The 23,734-nt window shown below is 45.7% G+C and overlaps 1 protein-coding gene across 8 annotated transcripts in view; it reads left to right on the top strand.

Moving 5' to 3' along the window:
* agap1 (ArfGAP with GTPase domain, ankyrin repeat and PH domain 1) overlaps nucleotides 1-23,734 on the top strand; it is a 1,093,107-nt gene that overhangs the window by 673,116 nt on the left and 396,257 nt on the right. For all 8 annotated transcript variants that reach the window (XM_072482227.1, XM_072482220.1, XM_072482237.1 and 5 more), the window contains one exon: nucleotides 7,429-7,521. In XM_072482227.1, the coding sequence (XP_072338328.1) occupies nucleotides 7,429-7,521 (93 nt within the window). The remainder of the gene's footprint in view (nucleotides 1-7,428; nucleotides 7,522-23,734) is intronic.

Below are 23,734 nucleotides of genomic sequence, written 5' to 3'. Positions count from 1 at the left end.
GTTTCAAGTGATTGGACTTCGTTCCAATCGCTTGGTTCAATTTCTCCAATGCTGGAGCGGTTCCCTGATCATTGGGCGGTCTTTAGGTATCCGTTAACCTCTTTTGTGTTGGCTCCTGCTGGCGCCGAGGAGTCTGGCTTGGCCTTGTTTACCTTAAATGTTTTGATTGTTCCCGGGGATCGCTCATTAGTATGTAGATGGCTGCTACATTATTATGCCGATGGTTGCTGGTATCGATGCTGTCTGGGCTTTTGCAGAGTCTAATACACAGTAAATTTGCACCTGCTAGTTTTTGCCTGTGTTGGCTGAATTTCCCTTCAGCCTTTGCTGTTCTCCATTTTACGTCGGGAAGTGGCCAACCCAGGTGGCTACAGGTCTGGAGGTGGCAATTCAACATGTAGAAATGGAGGGGAAAGTGGTTGTGGGCAAGCAACGTTTCGCTAACCCTTCGATTCCTTCGCACAATGGACCCATCAGCCATACGTATGACATAGGATCTGGGCGCGGCCTGTCGAACAACGACAGCCGGAGCAGACCACCCACCACCCGGTATCTTGATCCTGACCGTGTCTGCCGGGGATAGCACGTCCAGATCGTCATGTGCGTCATAGCCCTGCTTCTGGCTGTCGCGAAGCTGCTGCATCTTCTGCAGCACTGGGAGGTGATCAAGGTTGGGCAGGTGTATGGCTGGAAGTGTCATCCATAGGTCCCTGTTCATCAGCACTTGAGCTGGCGACATACCAGTGGACAAGGGAGTTGCCAGGTACGCAAGTAGTGCAAGGTGTATGTTGGAAGCGGAGTCCGAGGCCTTGCGGATGAGCTGCTTAACGATGTGCACCCCTTTTTCAACTTTGCCATTGGACTGCGGATAGTGCGAACTGGAGGTGACATGCCTGAAATTGTAGCTCTTGGCAAACGTAGACCATTCTCGACTGTGGAAGCAGGGACCATTGTCGCTCATGACGGTGTTCGGGATGACATGCTGTGAGAATGTCTCTTTACACGCTTTGATGACGGTCGGTGAGGTGAGGTCTGGCAGCTTCAGCACCTCGGGATAGTTCGAAAAGTAATCGATGATTAAGATATAATCGTGACCATTCGTGTGGAATAGGTCAATGCCAACCTTGGACAACGGAGAGGTCTCTAGGTCATGTGGTTGGAGCATCTCCTTGCTCTGCGCTGGTCGGAACCTCTGACAGGTTTTGCAGTTCAGGACCATGTCCGTGATGTCCTGGTTGATGACGGGCCAGTAGACAGCTTACTGGGCCCTGCGTCTGCACTTTTCTACGCCCAGGTGTCCCTCATGAATCTGCTGCAGCACCATGCTCTGGAGATGTAGCGGGTGACTATCCTGTCCCGCTTGAGCAGGATGCCGTCGATCAGCGTCAGGTCGTCCTTGATGTTGTAGAATTGAGGGCATTGCCCTTTCTGCCAGCCATTGCTGAGGTTGTGGATGACTCGCTGCAACAGGGGGTCTTTGGCCATCTCTTCTCGGACGAGAATGATCTTCTCATCTGTTGCCGGGAGAGTGGTTGCACATAGTTGTACCTGCAATTCAATGTGCTGGATGATCTCCAGTGATTCACTGGGTGAGTTGGCGGAGCGGGACAATGCATCGGCGATGATTAGGTCCTTGCCAGGTGTGTACACCAAATTGAAATCATACCTCCGGAGTTTGAGCAGAATTCTCTGCAAACGAGGCGTCATGTCGTTCAGGTCCTTTTGGATGAAATGGACCAGAGGCATATGATCCGTCTCAACAGTAAATGTTGGCAAGCCGTAGACATAATCATGAAATCTGAGGATGACAGTGAGAAGATCTAAACACTCCTTCTCAATCTGCGCATATCTGGTCTCAGTGGGTGTCATTGCCCGTGACGCATATGCTACTGGTACCCTGGGTGACGTGTCGTCTCTTTGAAGCAACACCGCCCCAATGCCATCCTGACTCGCATCTGTGGATATCTTGGTCTCTCGGTCTGGGTCAAAGAATGCAAGGACGGGTGCAATGGTGAGCTTGGCTTTCAGCTCCAGCCACTCTGTTCGGTGCTCCGCCTTCCACTCAAAGGCGGTTGATTTTTTTACCAGGTTGCACAGGGCCGTGGTGTGTATGGCCAAATTCGGGATGAACTTGCCAAGGAAATTGACCATTCCCAGGAAGCACAGTACTGCCTTCTTGTCCTCGGGGACTTTCATTGCCTCGATGGCTTTGATTTTGTCTGTGTCCGGGCGCACACCATGTTGCGGAATCTGATCGCCCAGGAACTTCAGCGTGGATGTCCCAAAACAGCACTTGGACCTGTTTAGCCTGAGGCCATGTTCATGTGTGCGTCGGAATACTTTCTTGAGTTGGGACACATGTTCCTCTGGGGTTGCGGACCAGATTATGATATTGTCAACGTAGACACGAACCCCTTCTATTCCCTCAATCATCTGTTCCATGATGTGATGGAAAATCTCTGATGCCGAGATTATCCCAAATGGCATTCAGTTGTAGCAGAATCTGCCAAAAGGCGTGTTAAAGGTGCAGAGCCTTCTGCAGAGCCATCCCAAAATCCTTGGGATGCGTCCAATTTTGTGAAGAAGCGCGCGTGTGCCATCTCACTCGTGATTTCTTCCCTCTTTGGGATGGGGTAATGTTCCCGCATAATGTTTTTGTTTAGATCCTTGGGGTCAATGCAGATCCGTAGGTCCCCCGAAGGCTACTTTACGCTCACCATCAAGCTGCCCCAGTCGGTTGGTTCAGTGACCTTGGAGATGATGCCTTTTTGTTGTAGACACGTGAGCTCTGCCGTCAGGCGCTCTCTCAGTGGAGCAGGGACACGTCGTGGTGCGTGGACCACTGGCTTGGCATCAGGCCGCAGAAGAATCTTGTACTCGTACGGCAGCGTGCCCATCCTGCTAAATACATCTGGGTACTGGGTTAGGATGTCGTTGATGCTGGCCTGAAGATCCGAATGGGACGGCGTCGTGGTGTAGACCCTTTGAATGAGGTTCAGTTGCTTGCAGGTGTGCGCACCTAGCAGGGACGCCCTGTCTGGTTTAACAATCTCAAAGCATAAGCTTGCTTGTGTGTGTCGGCTGGACACCTGCAGATGGCAGGACCCCAGTGCCTTGATTGCGTTTCCATTGTAGTCCAGGAGTTTGCAGGCAGCTGGAAGGATTGTGGGGGGCTTCTTGATTCTCTTGAAGTCCACCTGCGAAATCAGGTTGGCGGAGGCACCTGTGTCCAGTTTGAACTGGATGGGGCAGTGGTTGACCTCCATCATTGCATGCCATTTGTCCTCGGAATCCACGGCCAGGATTGATTGGACTTGCGATGTGTCCGGTGTGGCGTATTCGCACTTCATAATAATGCCCACTCGGTAAACGTTGTCCAGGTATTCATCATCTGGATCCGTCGCACTGCCTGGATCAGAGTCATGCATTCGGTGTTGCACACTTCTGATGTGTTGCTGTCGGAATTGAGAGCGCTGGCTCCTGACTGGTGGTGCAGATCTGCACAGGCTGCATAGTGGTTTGGTTTCCCCACAGTTTAAACAACGTTTGTCTCTTGCAGGGCAGTTTTTTTTAAAAATGGGCGGTGCAGCAGTATGACGCTCAGTGCATCGTTGCGCATGCGCGGTGCTGTTCTCGGATGTCTGCACTTGCGCAGTGCGGTTTTTGGCCGCTTCGTGTTCCCGATCGCATTGCGCATGCGTCAGGCCCCGGGAAGAGCGCGCAAAATGGCCGCTTTCGTCAATGTGGAGGCGCTGCATCCGGGCGATGGCCTGAACACACTCCACCTCGTGGGAGGCTTGTTTTTCACTTTCTGCCGTTTTGTACTGTGAATAGCGATTTTTACAGTGCTCATGCACAGTACACGTTCCAATCGTGACTGGCAGGGTCACGTGCTTGATTTTCAACAATTGCTCTCGCAGAGGATCAGAGTGGACTCCAAAAACGATTTGGTCTCTGATCATGGAGTCAGTGATATCACCGAAGTTGCAGGATTGCGCTAGCAGTCTAAGGTTAGTTAGATCGGAGTTGAAGGATTCGTCTTTACCTTGCATCCTCTGCTTGAAGATGTAGCGCTCGAAGATTTCATTGGTGTCCACCTCGCAGTGGCTGTCGAATTTGCCCAGGATGGTTTGGTACTTTGTTTTGTCCTCCCCTTTGGAAAAGTGAAAGGAGTTGAAGATCTCTATCGTATGGTCACCCGCAGTGGTGAGTAGAAGAGCTATCTTCCAAGCAACGGTCGTGTCATTGAGGTCGGATGCTTCCACGTGTAGTTGAAATTTCTGCTTGAATGATCGCCAGTTGGCACTAAGATTACCGGTGGTCCTGAGCTGATGAGGAGCCTGAATCTTGTCCATTATGCCTGTATTCAGTAGCTGGTTGTCACGGATCTTGCTGAGTTGAACTAAATAGATTGAACAGTCACTCCTGGTATCATGTTGTGTTATGCTGCTTTGGATAACACAGGCTGCTACTTGATGCAGTCTTAACTAAAGGATGCTCCAGACTCTGAAATGAGTTCAACGTGTTTATTGAACTATTAACACAGTTCTCAAATGAGTTTGATTCTCTGCTAATCGCAGTAACTCAGTCCAACTGTACCAGCTTGCTCTAAGTCGCGTGCTGGGGTGTGATGCTGCTGATCAACCCTGTCTAACTCTAGATGTCTGCCTGTGGAAAGAGGCAGGGTGTGAGTGCCTCATCCCTTTTATCCCTTTTATAGTGTTTATGTCATGCCCCCTTGTGGTGATGCCACCTCTGAGTGCCCTGACTGCCCATTGGTTGTGTCCTATTCTGAGTGTTCATTGGTTGCATGTTTGCATATCATGATACCAAATTCATTTTTTTCCAATTGAGGGGCAATTTAATGTGGCCAATCCACCTACCCTGCACATCTTGTGGGGGTTGTGGGGGAGAGACCTACGCAAACCAGAAATGTTAACCTAATTTTTACCCTCTCTCCACAGGTGCTGCCTGACCCGCTGAGTGCTTGCAGCATTTGCTGTTCTCATTTCAGATTTGCAGTACCAGCAGTGGTTTTTGCTTAATTCGATATGAAAATATGACTTTTTTAAATGGCTGCTGTACTGGATGTCTGCCACTAGGTGCCCTCACTCAGCTGTATAATGGCTCACACATCTCCAACACCATTGAATGTTTGATTAACATTTGCTGCACAAACTAACTAACATGACCTAGGTTGTTGAATCCTGAAAAAATCAAAGCCTCCATAAAATAATGGATTGTAGAAAAATATGAATGCCCAATTTATTTTGTTTCGACAAGTGAAATTCAGGCAGTTGGACATGCAAAGTTGACCCTTTTTCTTCTAATATGTACATTGTAACATCTTTAAACTCTTGCTGTATTAAAGACTTAACAAGCAGTGATTCATTGTGTGAACTATGCCGGGATGTAATTATATTCTTTTTTTCAAGTTGAGGGGCAATTTAACGTAGCCAGTCTACCTGCACATCTTTGGGTTGTTGGGGTGAGACCCAAGCAGACATGGGGAGAATGTGCAAACTCCACAAAGACAGTGACCCGGGGCCGGAATCGAACCTGGGTCCTCGGTGCCGTGAGGCAGCAGTGCTAACCTCTGCTCCACCGTGCCCCGCCCCCCCCGGATGTAATTTTATTCACAGTCAAATTAAGTCATAATCCCACTCGCTCCCCCCCACCCCACCATATTGAAGAAAAAGTTTAAATAGAAGATACATTTTTAGCTTGAAGTAGGCACTGGAACAACTAAGTTTATTTTTCCATCTCTGTGGTGCTGACTAGTCTTTGAGAAGTTGCGTGTGTCGATGTCCGCTGCCCATTTAACTTGTGCAAGGCACTGTGGCTGGGGTAGAATAGCTGAGAGGCACAACAAAGCATTCAGAGGCAAAAGGAAGAGGCCTAAAAAGAGCAGGGAGTAAAATATAATGATGATAGCTGCCAAGGAACCCTCTGCATTTTGTGAAATGTGAATTTTTATCCTGTGTCGATTTGAGCTGTCAGAAACAGCGCACAATAGTTAAAGATCATGACCTTCAAAACTCCAGATGGGTCTGAAGAGAGCTTTTTGAACGGTGATGTGTTGCTTGGTGCAGGTCTGTCACAGGTGATGACAATGATGAGAGATTGAAGTGACGAATTGAGGATACCACACAGTGTGTCGAATGAAGAGAATGTAATATGTTTTAGATCAATTATATCCAGTGTGTCAGTATAGTCCCCACCTGTTTCTCATGGACAGATACGTATATTGGCCAAGAGACGCTAGTGTTTTAGTATTAAAGGAATTAATTATGAGACGTTAAAGACACTAACTATTTAAGATAATTTCAGTCAGCTGTTCACACCTAGTTAACTGGTGATTACCTCAGTGATGTGCCTGTCTGGAAATGTCTCATGAGTTTCCGTCATCCTTTTGGGATTTCTGCGACTCGGAACAGGGGACCCCAAATCCTTCAACCCTCATGCAGTCGCACCTGCTTTACGTCACGCCTCCTCTGATCCCCGCAAATGGCCCCATCTCCTCCAGCTCCCGTGCAGTCACATCTCTCTCTCTCTCTCTCTCTCCCCCCCCCCCCCCCCCCAAACAATCTCCTCCAATGCTCGTGCAGGCCCTCCTCCATACTCTGCCTCTTCTGGTCCCACCTCCTCACACACCCGTGCAGCACCCCCATCCCTGACCTCCATGCCCAGCCACCTCTGCTCCCCCTCCTGCAGCCCTGATCACACTCCTGGTTATTGCAGATGGAGAGCTGCTGCTGCAGAGGCTGAAGTGTGGTTTGTTGTTCCCTTCTGCGGTGCTACCGCCTCCTGTAGAAACGTAGAAACATTGTAGCACAGAAAGCACATTGTGCCAGCTAAATAAGGATGACAGACATCAGGTACTCCAGGAACCTGACCCTGATGTTGTCATAGTTATCTTAGCCGAGCAGGCAGTGGACCCGGCTGACTGGTATTGAAGGCAACTCTGAGGCACACGGGTCCTGGATTTCCCATCGGTGTTACACTTGGAAGAAGTGGAGTGCGCTTTGAAACAACACTGCACTGCATATTGCAGGCAAATCGTCCTGACACCAACAAGCCTAATGTCCATAGAGGAGGCCATATCAATGCGTTAACTTTGCCCAGTGTCAATATCTTTTTCCCTGGCTTTAGAAATTTGCAACGGTTGAATGGTTTCTTAGCCTCAGCCTATAAGTGGCACTTTTTTTTTTATTTCCCAAGATAGCAGCAAATAATTTACGAATAATGGGAACCTGTGCCCCTGAGTCAAGTGGCTGAATGTTGTTCTGATACGCTAAGAATCCCATTGACCTGCGGTGCTATTCAAAGATAAGATTTCAGGCCATGAATTTTCAGTTCACAATATTCTTCGTTATCTTAGAAGTTTAAATCCCAGCTATATCACATTGGTCATTTTCTGTCTTCTAGTCTCGAAAAGGAAGTGATCTAGACAAGGAGAAGAAAAATCTTGAGACCAGAGCAGACAGTATTGGGAGCGGCCGCGCAATCCCAATTAAGCAGGTAAGCTGCTGTTTTTCTTTTCTCCCCACTGCTCTTTTTAATTGGCGGCATGGAGCACCATAGTTTTGACTCTGTAACCCACCTCTTGTTTTTCCTCTCTCTCTGTTTGTCTGATGGTTTCCATTTCATTAATAGAAATCTCACTTGACATCAATTAGCTGGGCCCTAAACGCGCTAAAGTCAGATCATTAGAGTAAGATACCCGCGACACCGTGGGAAGTTTTAAGAACTGGGTCTAATTAACAGCAATCTGCAGCCCCTATCTGCATATGGAGTGCTTCCAGCTTAGGCTGCTTCAAAGGCCAGCTTTGTAGGAGTGCCATGATTGGGACTGAACAGGCGAGTGTCTGAAGCCGGCCACGGTACAGAACTCTTGTGATCTCGTATATTGTTTGACTTGGCCCCAATTTGCCGATGTGGGAGGACATCTGAACATGACTTCCTCCGCTCCCCAAGCTGAGGCAATTAGTTCTGATAACGATGGCCTGTGCACCCACTATTTGCCCTTGTTTGCAGATATCTTAATGAAGAGGCTCTAGTAGAACCTCAACTAATGTGCAAATTAACTTTCTTGTTTCAATATGGGGGATGGGGAAATTCTTTTGACAGCTGCGAATGTGGCCTTTGTGTCAATCTTCTCCGTACGATTAGGCAGAAAGGGTATTTTGATAGTCGTGTGGTGCTTATACGGAAAGAGGTTTTGTCTCTTTATTTTTTTAATCCTACTTTTAAAAATGAAATTGGATGTTGTCTTAAACAATGTAACATTGAAATTCTGAGTTTATGTTGGCTTTGCATGTGGCGTCTCACTGAGTTTCTTTCATGAATAAAGCACAGAGTAGACTGAGAGTTTTGTTTTTCACAGTGAAATTCAAAGAACAAGAATCTTTTTTTCCACTTTGAATCTAAATTTTAGATTTTTTTTTACAAAAGTGGTAAATCATTAACTACTAATGCTGGTACATTTCCCTGCATCCATGACTTTTCTGTTTAACTTAATATCTTGCACTCAAGACAGCTGGGGAATTTACATCAAAAGAAATAAACACGCCAACTGCATCATGGCATACTGCAGATGTGACCGAGAATAATGGATCCCCAGAATAAGTTAGTGGCTGAAATTTTACTGAGAGGTTCAAAGAATAATGGATAATTGGGAGTGACTTGCTGGCTGGAATCTAATTGAAGCGTTTGGGTGGTATATTGAATAATAGATACCCAGGCGTGAGTTATAAACTGGACTCTTAATTGTGGGTGTTGGGTGGTTTTGTAGATTCTCCCATCTCTTCGATGGATGAATGAATGTTCATCAGAAAAAGAACGATTTACAGTCTAGGTTGATGTTGTCTCAGGTGTGATGTTAGGCCAAGTTTGTATTTGCATAATCGATCACAAACGCAGAAGTCTGTGATCAAGTGATTTTGATATTCCAGGAGAACAGAGTGAAGTCAGTGTTGGAGGCATTGGCTTTGCACCAAACTCCCTTGTCCTGAAGGCACTTGACTGTTCTCCTGGAATATCAAAATCACTTGATCACAGAGACTTCTGCATTTGGATCTGTTCAAGGTTGTTTTTCTCTCCGCATATTGGGATCCAGCTCTGAGATTTGCCTTCAGACTGTCTTAATGTATAGGTTTAGGTCGTCTTATGGTGTGGGTTCCCATGTTCAGTTGGCTGTGGAGTTTTGCTTTGGTGTGTGAGAAACCTCCACGTGAACCATGTGGATGACCCAGTGAATCTGAACTCTGATGCACATATCTCGATGCCAGGTAAGATGGTGGCGTAGTAGTATTGTCACTGGGCGAGTAATCCAGATCCAAGGGTAATGCTTTGGGGTCCCAGGTTCGAATCGATGTGAAATTTGAATTCAATAAAAATCTGGAATTAAAAGTCTAATGATGACCTTGAAAACATTGCCGATTGTCATAAAAACCCATTTGGTTCAATAGTGTCCTTCAGGGAAGGAAACCTGCCAGCCTAACCCTGTCTGGCCTACATGTGACTCCAGACCCACACAGCGATGCTGTTGACTCTTAATTTTCCCCACTGAAATAGCCGAGCAAGCCACTCCGGTCAAGGGCAATTAGGGATGGGCAACAAATGCTGGCCCAGCCAGCGACGTCCACATCCCAAGAACGAATAAAAAAAAGAAGCACTTTGCAAGAACCTAGGTGTTGGGGATTTTATCCTGCCAGTTGATATTGCAAATAGATCTTAGTGAAGATGAAATGCTTCTAAGTCACTTTATGTGATGTTGGTAGGTTATCCAAGTCTCGCACCCATAAAGAAGTGATACAAGAACCTGGTAGACTTTGATCTTTGCCGTGAGACAAACTCCAAGATCTATCCAAAGTTTGAGTGTGATCTTGCCGTACACTGAGCTTACTTTTGCCAGACGATGGTTGAATTTGTCATCCAGCATAGTGTTATTGGAGAGGATACTTCCAAAATAGCAAAATATCTGCACTAAATGGAGAGGGGTGTTGTTGATAGTGACTATGGAGCTTTGGAGTACGTAGCCAGGAGTGGGCTGATATCAGACGCGAGGGCAAAGCGAGCAACTAACAGCTGAATGTCTTCTGGAGCATGTGTTAGAGAGCAGTCAAGAAGTCTGCGCTGGTCAAAATCAACCACCTAACTATTCTAATCCCATTTCCCAGCACTTGGCACATAGTCTTGTATGCCTTGGGATCACAATTGCACATCTAAATACTTCTTATATGTTCTAAGGATCTCTGCCTCTACCACCCTTTCAGGCAGCGAGTTCCAGACTCCCACCACCCTCTGGGTAAAACAGTTTTTCCTCCCATCCCCTCAAAATCTCCTGCCCCTTACCTTAAATCTGTGCCCCTGGTCATTGATCCTTCCACCAAGGGGAAAAGCTTCTTCCTGTCTACTCTATCTATGCCTCTCATAATTTTATACATCTCAATCATGACCCCCCCCTCTGCCTCCTCTGCTCCAAGGAAAACAATCCTAGTCTATTCAATCTCGCTTCATAACTAACACCCTCCAGCCCAGGCATCAACCTGTTAAATCTCCTCTGGACCCTTTCAAGTGCTATCACATCCCTCTAATATGGATTCCAGTACTGCACACAATAATTAAGCTGTGGCCTTACCAACGTTTTATACAATTCCTGTTCGTAAACTCTGTGTATGCTTTCTACATGGCAAACATGCGAGTTTAACAGCCTCACGTGAGTCTGAATCGCGGATGAGTAACGTTTTGGTGCAGCAAACCAAATTTGGTGCACATACACATAGAGGGGGTTGCAAATGACAGGAGTTAATTGTATAGAATAACAGATACCCATTAGAGAGTTATAGGCTGAAATCTAATCCAGGATTTAAGGTGGTTTATGTACGAAATAACAGATACCTGGGAGTGAATTAAACAGTGGAATCTAATTGAGGGGTTCAGTTAACATCTCATAACCATGACAGAAAATTCTGAATGGGTGTAGAATCACCATCGTAACTATAAATTAGAATACAACCTTGCAAACACTTCCTAGCTTATGGCGCATCTGTCATAAGTGGTCTGAATTTCTTACAGTCCTATAATATGTTGCGGTATTGCACCAGTTCCTTGTTTCCATGTTGATTTTTACGGAGGGGCTATTGCTACCCAGTTTTTCCAAGGCATCATTTGCAGTTGATTATCAAGAAATCTGTGGCGATCAATATTAAATTGGTGGGCCAGCAACTTATGTTGGCCAGCTTTTGATTTTTTTTTTGCGGTAACTAATTAGAATAGTGTGTCATTTCTTCAGTGGGAACTCGAGATGAGAGGTGGAACATGTCACGTTGCCTTATTGGAGTTATTTATCTAATTATTCCAGTTGTAAATTTCTACAGTTTAATAAGGTAGCTTCATTTATTACAAGTATTTATTTACTTCCAATGACTGAAAGAGCTGCATTCAGATAAATTAGCGAAAGACTTTGATTAATTCCAATATAAAGCAGACTTAATGTTTTCTAAAGAAGCATGCAAATGCTTTAAATAAACGAAGCAGAAAGAGAAAAAAAATCACGGGAGTTTCTGCTTTGTCTTGACTGGGCTTGTCATTTATTAATTTTTCATAGCAGGAGAATTGTACATACATAATCACTTGATTGCAGTGGGAGTTGGCAAGGTCCTGTGGTCTCATTTGCATAAATCTTGTTAAGTCAATGGCAGTTAATGAAGTACAAATGAGCTCAAAGAAGGTGACATGGAAATGGCTGATGGCAGATGGGAAGTCTGTTTATGTGATAGCAGCTGTGTGTGTGTGTGCATGCGAGTGTGTGCACGTAGGAATGCGTGTACATAGAAGTATGTGTGTTTGCGAGTGTGCATGGGAGTGTGTGTGTTTGCAACTGTGCCTTGTAGTGTGTGTGTGAATGAGCAGGAGTGTGTGTGTTTGTGACTGTGTCGGAGTGTAATTGTGCGTAGGAGTGTGCGTGTATAATGGTGTGTCGGAGTGTGTGCATTCACAACTGTGCATAGGAGTGTGTGTAACAGTGCGTACGAATATGTGTGTTCGCGACTGTAGGAGTGTGCATTTGCTACTGTGTAGGAATGTGTGCATTTGTGACTGTTCCTAGGAGTGTGTGTGTTTGTGACTGTGTGTTGGAGTGCGTAGGTGTGTGTGCATTTTCGACTGCATAGAAGCATCTGTGTAGCAGGGCATAGGAGAGTGTGCATTTATGACTAGGAGTATGTATGTTTGTGACTGTAAGAGTGCGTGTAGGAGTGCGTAGGGGTGTGCATTTATGACTGCGTAGGAGTGTGTGTGTTTGCGACTGCGCGTAGCAGTGTCTTTGTAACAGTGTGTGTATTCGACTGTGTATAGGAGACTGTTTGTTACTGTGTAGAAGTGTGTTTAGTAGTGCGTAGGAGTGTGCATTTGTTACTGTAGGAGTGTGTGTCTTTGTGATGAAGAGTGTGTAGGAGTGCACGTAGGAGTGACTTTATAGCAGTGTGTGCGTTTGCAACTGTGGGTCGGAGTTTCTGAGTAGAAGTGTGTGTTTGTGACTGGGTAGAAGTGTGTGTTTGTAACTGCACATAGGAGTGTGTGTTTGCAAATATGCATAGGAGAATGTGTTTGCAAATGTGCATAGAAGAATGTATTTGCAAATGTGCGTAGGAGAATGTGTTTGCGAATGTGCGTAGGAGAATGTATGTGCGTAGGAGAACGTTTGCGAATGGCGTAGGAGAATGTTTGCGAATGTGCGTAGGAGAATGTTTGCGAATGTGCGTAGGAGAATGTTTGCGAATGTGCGTAGGAGAATGTTTGCGAATGTGCGTAGGAGAATGTTTGCGAATGTGCGTAGGAGAATGTTTGCGAATGTGCGTAGGAGAATGTTTGCGAATGTGCGTAGGAGAATGTTTGCGAATGTGCGTAGGAGAATGTTTGCGAATGTGCATAGGAGAATGTTTGCGAATGTGCGTAGGAGAATGTTTGCGAATGTGCGTAGGAGAATGCGAATGTGCGTAGGAGAATGTTTGTGAATGTGCGTAGGAGAATGTGTTTGTGAGTTTGCATAGGCGTGTGTGTAGCAGAGTGCGTAGGTGAGTGTGTTTGCAAGTGTGCATGGGAGTGTGCGACAATGCATAAGAGTCTGTGACTGCATATGTGTGTGTGTATAGCGGAATGCGTATAAGTGTATAGCGGACTGCCTAGGTGTGTGTGTGCGTAGCGGAGTGTGTAGGAGAGTCGGTTTGCAAGTGTGCATGGGAGTGTGAGTGTGTTTGCGACTATGCCTAGGAGTCTGTTTGTGCTTAGGGGTGTGTGTAGGAGAATATGTGTTTGCGGGTGTGCATAGGAGTGTGGGTGTTTGCGAGTGCATGTGTCTGGGAGTGTGTAGGTTTGTTCATAGGAGACTGTGTGTTTGCGACTCTAAATCAAGTGTGCATGATTGCGGGTGTGTCTGCGAGTGCATGGGAGTGTGTGTGTGTGTTTTTGATTGTGTTTAGGAGTGTGTGTTTGCAACTGCGCATAAGAGTGCTGTTAATTTACAAATGTGTGCAGCAGTGCGTGTGTTTCCGAGTACATGAGAGTGTGTGTGTTTGGCAGTGTGTGTGTTTGCGACTGTGCCTAGGACTCTCTTTATGACTGTGCGTAGGAGTATGTATAAGAGTGTGTGTAACACCTTATGTGTAGGAGAGTGCAGAGGAGTCTGTGTGTTTGCGACTGTGAGTAGGAGTGTGTGTGTCTGCAAGCATGTCTGCGAGTGTATAGGAGCGTGTGTGTTTGTGAGCGTTTAGGAGTGTGTGTGTAGGGCGGCATGTGGCGCAGTGGTTAGCACTGGGACTGCGGCGCTGAGTATCCAGGTTCACATCCTGGCCCTGGGTCACTGTCCATGTGGCGTTTGCACATCTCCCCATGTCTGCGTGAGTTTCACCCCCACAACCCAAAGATGTGCTGGTTAGGTGGATTGGCCACGCTAAATTGCCCCTTAATTGGCTACTATAAAAAAAATGTTTAAAGAAAAGCGTGTGTGTTTTGCGACTGCACGTAGGAGTGTGTGTGTTTGTGGCTGCACGTATCACAGAATCACAGAAAAATATAGTGCATAAAAGGCCATTTGGCCCATCAAATCTGCACCTCCAGCACTTGGCCCATAGCCTTGAATGTTATGTCATGCCAAGTGCTCATCAGGTACTTTTTAAAGGATGTGAGGCAACCCACCTCTGCTACCCTCCCAGGCAGTGCATTCCAGACTGTCACCACCCTCTGGGTAAAAAGGTTTTTCCTCTAATCTCCCCTGCACCTCCAGCTCCGCCCCTTGAACTTGTGTCCCCTCGTAACCGACTCTTTAACTAAGTGGAACAGCTGTTCCCTATCCACCCTGTCCATGCCCCTCATCATCCTGTACACCTTGATCAGGTTGCCCCTCAGTCTTCTCTGCTCCAGTGAAAACAACCCAAATATATCCAACCTCTCTTCATAACGAAAATGTTCCATCCCTGGAAACATCCTGGTGAAACGCCTCTGTACCTCCTCCAGTGCAATCACATCCTTCCTATAATGTGGCAACTAGAACTGCACACAGTGTTCCAGCTGACGTGAGACTCACTGGCCTGTAGTTCCCTGGCTTATCCCTAAAGCCTTTTTAAAATAGTGGGACCACAATAGTGGGTTCTCCAGTTCTCTGGCACTTCTCCTGTGGCCAGAGAAAAATTACAAATTTGGATCAGAGCCCCTGTGATCTCCTCCCTCACTCCCACAGCAACCTGAGACACAATTCAACCGGACCTGGAGAATTTCTACACTTTTAAGCCTGCCAACACCTCCAATATCATGTCCCTTCCTATGACAACTTGCTCAATAACCCCATAGTCTCTCCCCTCGAGATCCATATCTGCCTCCTCATTCTCTTGGGTGAATATAGATGTGAAATATTCAGAGGAGTGTGTGTGTTTGCGACTGCACATAGGAGTGTGTATGTTTGCGACTCCACATAGGTGTGTGTGCTTGCGACTGTGCTTAAGAGTGTGTGTTTGCGTCTGCGCATAAGAGTGTGTTTGCGACTGCGTGTAAAAGTGGGTGTTTGCGACTGCATGTGGGAGTGTGTGCGTTTGAGACTGCATGTAGGAGTGTGTGTGTTTGAGACTGCGGGTAGTAGTGTGGGTTGCGACTGCGCGTAGGAGTGTGTGTATTTGTAGGAATGTGTCTGCAGAATCCAGAGCGTCCCACCCCATCCCACCAAACCTGTGGCAGATGCTGCAGATTCAGGTTCGGACTTTTCAGCCACTGTAAAACCCACCTCCCCGGAGTAGAAGCAAGTCATCCTCATGCTGATCGACTGCCCAAGAGAGAGTGTGAGTGTAGGAATGCGTGTTGTGTCGGAGTGCGCATCTTGTAGGAGTACACATGAGGCTCTGGCTGGCAGGTGCTGAGGTTTTACAACATCATTGTACGCTCAAGGCCAGGGCTACCTCAAAAGGCAAAAATGTCCACAGTTTTCACATCAAACCACTGAGCTTGCGAGTACAATTCTATTGATCTCCTTGGTACACAGCTATTTATATCCTGCTTCTCTGTGAGTACCTCTGTCATACTGGGTCGTGGTGTGAGATGGATCCTTTGATTAGGCTTAGTGAAATTCTCTTTTTTGTTGCTGAAGGAAATGAGAAACAAGTGTACCTTTGAGAGATGTTGTCAAAGCTCAATGGTGAGATAGTTAGTGAAGATCTTGGGGGTAACGGTGAATTCTCTTGAGCAGAATTGGAGTGAATAATGAGTTAAAGGGGAACAGGGAGTAAGTTTCACAGAGGAGCAGCGAGTTTAAAAAAAGGATAGTTGGGGCCAGCAATGCATTCTATTGGGGAGAATACAGAGATGGAGTCAGATATGTAGAAGACAATAGTAGCAGGAGAGTAGCAGAGTTGGTGTGAGTTGTTTGGAGAACTGTAGGTGAATTGCACAGAGGAGAATAATTTGCTAGCAATGGATTGTGCAAGTTAAAGGAGGCTGCTGTAGGGGCCCAACTGTAAATCCAGGAGGAGGAGCACAGGAAAGCAGCGGAAGAGCACAGGAAAGCAGCAGTGTATTGTGAAAGTGAAGCGTAAAAGACCCAGAGAGGATAGTGCAAATGAAGAATAGAAGACCAACGTTGGTTTGTGTAAAGAAGAATTCAAGACCAAAGATGAGGGGCGGGATTCTCCGTTTTGCCGGCGCCCGGGGGTTTCCAGATGGCATGGGGCTGCCCCACAATGGGAAACCTCACTGACAGGCCGGTGTAACGGAGAATCCTGTCGGCGGGGAGGGGCAGAAAAGTGGCATGGCGGGGTGAAGAATCCCGCCCAAGATATATGGGTGGACACAGAAACAGTTGGAGAAGTGAATTACACAGGCAGAGAAGAATGCTCATTCCGCTTGTATTTCACCATGCACAGAGATTTTTCAATTATCTCTTCTGCACAAGATTGTTGCCACCTAATCCACTCATGTCCCACTTATTGCATATGAATATATAAATACCATCAATGAGAAAATACCTTGCAGCACAAAAGTTCCGGTTGGAAAATAATTTCTTCCCACAGCTTGCTGACTGTTTCACTACTATGTGATGGGAGGCGTGTTTCTGGTTTCCCCTCAGCCTTGCACTAGCAGCAAACTGAAGGACTGTTTTTCAGGGGGTGATGCTATTTCACTGCGGACCCAACATTTCCTCAAGTGCCCACCTCCTGTCTAAACCTAATATCTGAGCAATCTTAAGTTCTAATGCCCATTGTCTTCATGAGTTCAATATTTTCAAGGCTCCTTTGTGGCTCATACAAGAAAATGGATGCACGTCTTCTCAAGAATATCGCAATTGTAAAACTCTGAATGAAGATTTTTTAGTATTTGTCCATGTGTGTTACAATGTTCTTACCCTTCTCCCCTCATCTGCCCCTTTCAAATAAAGTTCGAGTCTGATTATGCACCTGTCTCGCACCTTCTGGCCCCAATAGAGGGCGAATGATGATGGGCTCAATTGACCTGTTGAGGTGGCTGTTCATAGAGGTGAAATAGGCTGCCAATAATGTGCTACACTGCCGCCTTGGCAAGCAGTGCTGCGATATGTGTCAGCAACTTGTGCTATCTCGACAGATATCAAGGAAGCGCTACTGCTGCCTGCATGAAGGGGCCAATAGCAATGTTTGATGCCCAGCGTTTCATCCTGAGCTCTCAGTCCACTCATATAGGTGACCAGTATCCTTGTGAATCTTCCTCCGACATCAGGGAAATTGTGTGTGACCAGAACTTCTAATCGCAAATACTACTTGGCAGTAATGGTGCATGTACAAATCTTCTTCACGGACAATTGTTCCTGAATTCAGTCCTCAGTCCAAACATAGTTTAATTTGACAAAAAGAGGACCAGGCTGCATTGGAAATGGATATGAATGAATTCTTCTCATCATCCATATTACCTTTTTAAAATTAACATTAATTTTGTCATGTTCGGTACCTGGTTCAAACATTTGAATGGCAATGGCACGTGGAAATATTGACGTGTAAAGATAACAAGGCCAAACTCTGGTGAAAAATCTGAATAAATCAGAACAAAACAAAACACTTGTGTTTCTGGAGTGCATCAAGGGTCTTGATTTAAATGTCCTTTCTGCCTCTATGCCAATGTGAATCAAGCTCCCATCATACTGTAGCACCTCATGGCCAGCACTTTCTGTTACTGATATAAAAACAAAAAGTGCTGGATAAACTCAGCAGGTCTGGCAGCATCTGTGGAGAGAGAATCAGAGTTACCATTTCAAGCCCCTATGACACCGTGTGACACGGTGGCACAGTGGTTAGCACTGCTGCCTCACAGTGCAAGGGTTCCGAGTTCAATTCCATCGCTGAGTGGAGTTTGTACATTCTCCCCGTGTCTGCGTGGGTTTCCTCCGGGTGCTCCGGTTTCCTCCCACCGTCACAAGGATGTGCAGTTTAGGTGGATTGGCCATATTAAATTGCCCCTTTGTGTCCAGGGATGTGCAGGCTATGTTATGGGATTGCGTGGTGGATGGAGGAGTGGACATGGGTAGAGTGCTCTCTCAAAAGGGTTGGTGCAAACTCGATGGGCCGGGTGGTCTCCTTCTGCACTGTAGGGATTCTGTGATTCTTTGATACTGTTACTGCCTATATTTCTTTTTTTTTAATAAACATTTTATTGAGGTATTTTTTTGTTATATAACAACAACACAATAAACAATGTACATGAAACTATAAACATAGTGCAAAAGCCGTCTCCCTCCCTTACAGGTCCCACCTTTATTAACCCCCTACTCTAAGCTAAACTAAGCACCCCCCCTTCTGCGGACGATTAATTTTCCGCAAAGAAGTCGACAAACTGTTGCCACCTCCGGGCGAACCCTAACCGTGGCCCTCTCAAGGCGAACCTGATTTTCTCCAAACAGCGAAAGCTAGCCATGTCCGATAGCCAGGTGTCTGACTTCGGGGGCTTTGAGTCCCCCCAAGCTAATAGTATCCGTCTCCGGGCTACCAGGGAAGCAAAGGCCAGAACGTCTGCCTCTTTCTTCTCCTGGATTCCCGGGTCTTCCGACACCCTGAAAATCGCCACCTCTGGACTCAGCGCCACCCTTGTTTTTAACACAGTGGACATGACGTCAGCAAACCCCTGCCAGAATCCCCTAAGCTTCGAACATGCCCAGAACATGTGGACGTGGTTCGCTGATCCTCCCGCACATTTTGCACACCTGTCTTCCACCCCAAAGAATCTGCTCATCCGGGCCACTGTCATGTGAGCCTGGTGAACAACCTCAAATTGTATCAGGCTGAGCCTGGCACATGTTGCAGACGCCCATAGACCATCCTCTATCTCTCCTCCCAGCTCCTCCTCCCACTTGCGCTTCAGCTCCTCGGTCTGCGTCTCCTCTGACCCCGACTGCCTATATTTCTACTGATGTGAAATCTTGCTCCCTCATTCTGTAAGACTCTGGCCAGTGCTCTGTGGTACTGACTCCAATAGTCCAGCTCTGTGTCTATCTCTTTCTCTCTTACTGTCCAATTTAATCACTTCTCACAGCCAGGACACTTGGATTAATCAGTATAGTCATTAAAGTAAGTTGTTAACAGCAATGAATTCAGTAAATTTTCCAAATTGTTCTCCTTTCAGTACACACAAAAACATTAACTCATTTAAATGATAAAAGATAACATTTCTTTTAAAGGATAGTTACAAAGATTGTCAATTGCATCATCAGGAGAACAGCCTTGGAGTTAAGAGTGTCAACAGTAGATTGGAGATGCACCGGCAGCACTCTTTAAATTTAGGACATATACGGGAAGTACAGACTTAGTAAAAGGCGAAAGATTTATACGATCTGAAGAAAAACTGAAGTGTACTAGGGAAGTAAAGACTGAGGAGCCAAAATGGAAATCACCATATTTGATGTAGTAGATTGATTTTTAAAATTCCATGCCCTACTCTACCCAGCTGTGTTGTTCCAGTAAATGGGGTCAATAATTTCTTGAACAGTGGTATCCTCAAGTTCCTGGAAATTATATGAGCAATATTGTTCAAGCCTCTCACATAATGATTAGTGAGTTTTCACTGTGTTGATTTGGGTAAAAGATTTTCATAGAAGTTAAAAATCTGATGTTTTGGCAAATGATGCCCAGTCTGGTACATGTGGAGCTGCCAGACTGTTGCACAGAATAGTCCTTTCATGAAAGAAGTAAGCAGTACATGATTAATGAAATGCTTGCTGGTTGTGTTTGCAATTGTGTGGGCTGCAGCAGCTTTGTGTGAAAATATAGCAAATGGGATGCAGGATAGGAACAGGCCCTTGACTCTTTCTGGCCTTGACGTATTCTGGCCTCTCTCCTTAACCACCATCCCCTGTTTCCCCTAGTTTTCTACTAAAGGCAACTCTACTTTTTTGGAGTACAATTAAACAGGTTGCCTTCCAGTACAGTTACCTAGTAGGTTGTAATGTCTGTGTTGTGCAATGTCACAGGCCTGCTTGTCTGCCCATAGCTTCAGAACTCAGCCTGATGCCCTCAGAGAAAAATGACTAAACAGTGGACAGAATATTTTTTTCCTTCCTCATTTCTCCTCCCTTTCCCTGCACCTTTCATCAAGAGCTACTGAGTCTGGCTTGAGATCAGATGTGAACTTGAACCTAGTTCACTCCTTGCCTTCATGCCACCGATCTGCATTGAGCAGTATGTTCATGCTTTTTTGTATTATCAAGATGCACCATTTAAAAATGGGCCAGAAAAGAGAGAAGTGAAAATGTTAATCATACGTCATAAAGAATAAAATGTGTGGACAGCATGTTACTCACTTATCAGAAGTTGGCCTCTGAAAAACAAATGGTTTGGTGCTGCCTTTGAATCCATCCCATTTTACAAGCTGTATCAGTTCTCCTGTTAAAAGTCGCAGTGAATCAAATTAAATTATACGGTTGATAATGAAAAAGTAAATGCAAGTAGAAATGGACCCCGATTAAAATTCCCATTAGTCTCTCTACATTGTTAATGTATCTTCACAGGGAATATTAGGACACTGATGTGAAGACAAAAGCAGCAGGAGCAAGAATCTATATTTGAACATGAATCTATTTCAATGGCAGTGCTTTGAGGAGTCTGCGAGTTGCTGAGGGCAGTAAGGAGTCAGTGTTAAAAATTCAAGCCTTTTAAAGTGCTTATTGTGTGTGTTTTACTGGAGTTGCGATAATAGAGTCTTTAATAGGATTTTCTTTGGTTTGAATAAAGCTTTCCTTTAAGAGAAACCTTGTAACTATGTTATTAGCAATTGTTGAGGTATTTATCAGACACAGCGATGGAGTGTGACCCCTGTAAACTTCTCCTTAAGCTTTTACAACCACTGGACTCAATAATAAACCCCTTTTTGAAGAAAAACCTACTCTTGGAACAGTTAAAAAGGCTGCACATTACTCGGATGTAAAAGATACAGTCTCCTGCAAGCAGCCAGTGATAAAATTGGACCTTGACTAGACCGTTAATTGATTTGAAAGTTCCCTCAGGCTTACTTGCTTGTTTTCCCACTGGCTATTGTATATGCAATGTAGTCGCTATTCCCACCGCAGTCAAAATATTTCTTTCCAAGTAATTAGATAAACTGTGCCCTTACACCAGGAATATGTGGTCTGTGCCTGCTTGGAATTTCAAAGCACTTTCTGGGATTGCAGGGATGATTTGCAGTTGTGGTGCAGTAGGAGGAGATTAAAATAGAGGGAAAGCAAATAACAAACTGATAGTGTTTGGCATATGCAAAAATGAACCGATCAGCAAGGACTGGGGGTTGCCACATGCCTTTAGATATGGGGGAAAGGTAGCAAATGCTGGAAATACTCAGCAGGTCAGGCAGCATCTGTGGAGTGAAAAAAATGTTTAACATTCCAGGAAGATGGCCTTCATTCAGAACTCCTGCGACTTGACCCAGGACTGATGAGGATGGAATTTTGCTCTCTTCAACCAACTTATGGGTTCAACCAAGTTCATGGGTTCAGAATGTTTTGTGTAGAGATTAGAAGCAACAGGCTGCTTTAATGGGAGAAGAATGTTTTGGGCTAAGGTAGTTTCTGGCTTGGTGTCATTGTCCTGTCTGACTTTACAGTCGCTCATTCAGAATTGTACAAACAGTGGGACTGTTTCTACCCTGAGAACACTTGATGGGATAGAGTACACGCAGCTTTTCTATGCATCTATATCTGACCAGACTATGCGCAAAGTGTTACATTATCCTTTCATTACCCTTCCTCGATGAGCACAACAATAAAGCTCGATAATGATTATAAAATAATGACTCTCTGTAATGCCTTTAACAGGACTGTGAATGCAGAAAATAATCTCTCTGAGGGGCTGCAAGTGGAAGACAGCAGTTGATTTTGCATGTGGCCTTCCACTTTTCAGTACTTAAAACAATATGAAACGTGTCATCCCACTGAGCTCCACAGGACACCATATACAACCTTTATCTCAGTCCTCAGCTCTCTGACAGGGATCTCAACAAGTTTCAACTTGACAGCAAAACAGATTGGGGCCCACAAAGGCAGTCAGAATGTTTTTTTCTCTCTCAATGTTTTAAATGTTTTACTCAAATTTATTCCCTTTTCTTGCTCTTGTTGTAGTGAAGATCATCTCACTCACTCGCCCTCACACACACACTGTCTCTCACACACACACACACACACACACACACACACACACACACTCTCACAGACCAGGACCGTAAGGATTTTTCCTTTTCTAAAGGGCAATAGAAAGTCAGATGATAGTTTCACAGACACCATTGCTGAGAAAAGCTTTACATTCCAGAATTATTAATTGAATTTAAATTCCCCCAGCTGCCATGGTGGGATTTGAACCCGTGTCCCCCAAGAGCATTAGCTTGGGCGTCTGGATTACTAGTCCAGTGACATTGCCACTGCATCACTATCTCCGAATTTTGCAACCACATTTGGAAATGTGATCACTGTTGTCATGGAGGAAACACAGATGCCAATTTGCACACAGCAAGCTCCCACACACGACAATGTGATGATGGTCAGATCATCTGTTTTTGTTACAAAGATTGAGGGGTAAATATTGGCCAGAAGACCGGGGAGAGCTCCTCTCCTTTTTTGAATAGTGCCCTGAGATCTTACCCAAGAAGGCAGGTGCAGTTTAACATTTAATCAGAAAGATTGGCATCTAACAATAGTGCAGCTCTCCCTCAGTACTGCATTGGGAGTGTCAGCCTGGACTTTGTGCTCCTGTCTCTGGAGTCGAACTTGATCCCATAACCTTCTGAAGTCAAGGAAAGACTGCTACCCATTGAGCCACGGCTGATGCCACTACCTAACACCTTCTCAGCCTTATGTGGCTCAGAGTTGGAGACTTCACGTCTTAAGCATGTATTTTATCTGCCCTGTATATTACAAGCTTCTACTGGATATAGAATCATAGAATCCCTGCAGTGCAGAAGGAGGCCATTCGGCCCATTGAGTCTGCACCAACCCTCTGAAAGAACTCCTTACCGAGGCCCACTCCCTCGCCCTAACCCCGTAACCCCACCTAACCTTTGGATACTTTGGGGCAATTTAGAATGACCAATCTTTGGACTGTGGGAGGAAACCGAAGCGCCCGGAGGAAACCGACCTAGACACGGGGAGAATGTGCAAACCACACAGATAATCGCCCATGGTCAGAATCAAACCTGGGTCTCTGGTGCTGTGAGGCTGCAGTGCTAACCACTGTGCCACCCTAAAAGGAATTTAAATATGATGGCTGCAAAGATCGCAAACCTGTATCAAGATGAGAATGTGAAAGTGCGGCTGAAAGCAAATTTAAATATGTTCCTCTAGCGCTACAGACATCTGCTTGGGTCACTGTCTGTGCGGAGTCTGCACGTTCTCCCTGTGTGTGCGTGGGTTTCCTCCGGGTGGTCCGGTTTCCTCCCAGAGTCCAAAGATGTGCAGGTTAGGTGGATTGACCAAGCTAAATTGCCCTTAGTGTCCATAATTGCCCTTAGTGTTGGGTGGGGTTACTGGGTTATGGGGATAGGGTGGAAGTGTGGACCTTGGGTAGGGTGCTCTTTCCAAGAGCCGGTGCAGACTCGATGGGTCGAATGGCCTCCTTCTGCACTGTAAATTCCATGATGCTGCTGGTTGACCTGAGGAAGGAGCTGCGCTCCAAAAACTAGTGATTCATAACAAACCTGTTGGACTTTAACGTGGTGTTGTAAGACTTCTTATGGTTGGCATCTAGTT

The sequence above is a fragment of the Scyliorhinus torazame genome, chromosome 2 (genome assembly GCF_047496885.1).
Source record: "Scyliorhinus torazame isolate Kashiwa2021f chromosome 2, sScyTor2.1, whole genome shotgun sequence".
Classification (NCBI taxonomy): domain Eukaryota; kingdom Metazoa; phylum Chordata; class Chondrichthyes; order Carcharhiniformes; family Scyliorhinidae; genus Scyliorhinus; species Scyliorhinus torazame.
Note: the sequence above shows the minus strand (reverse complement) of the source record. Positions and strands in the feature narration are given on the sequence as shown.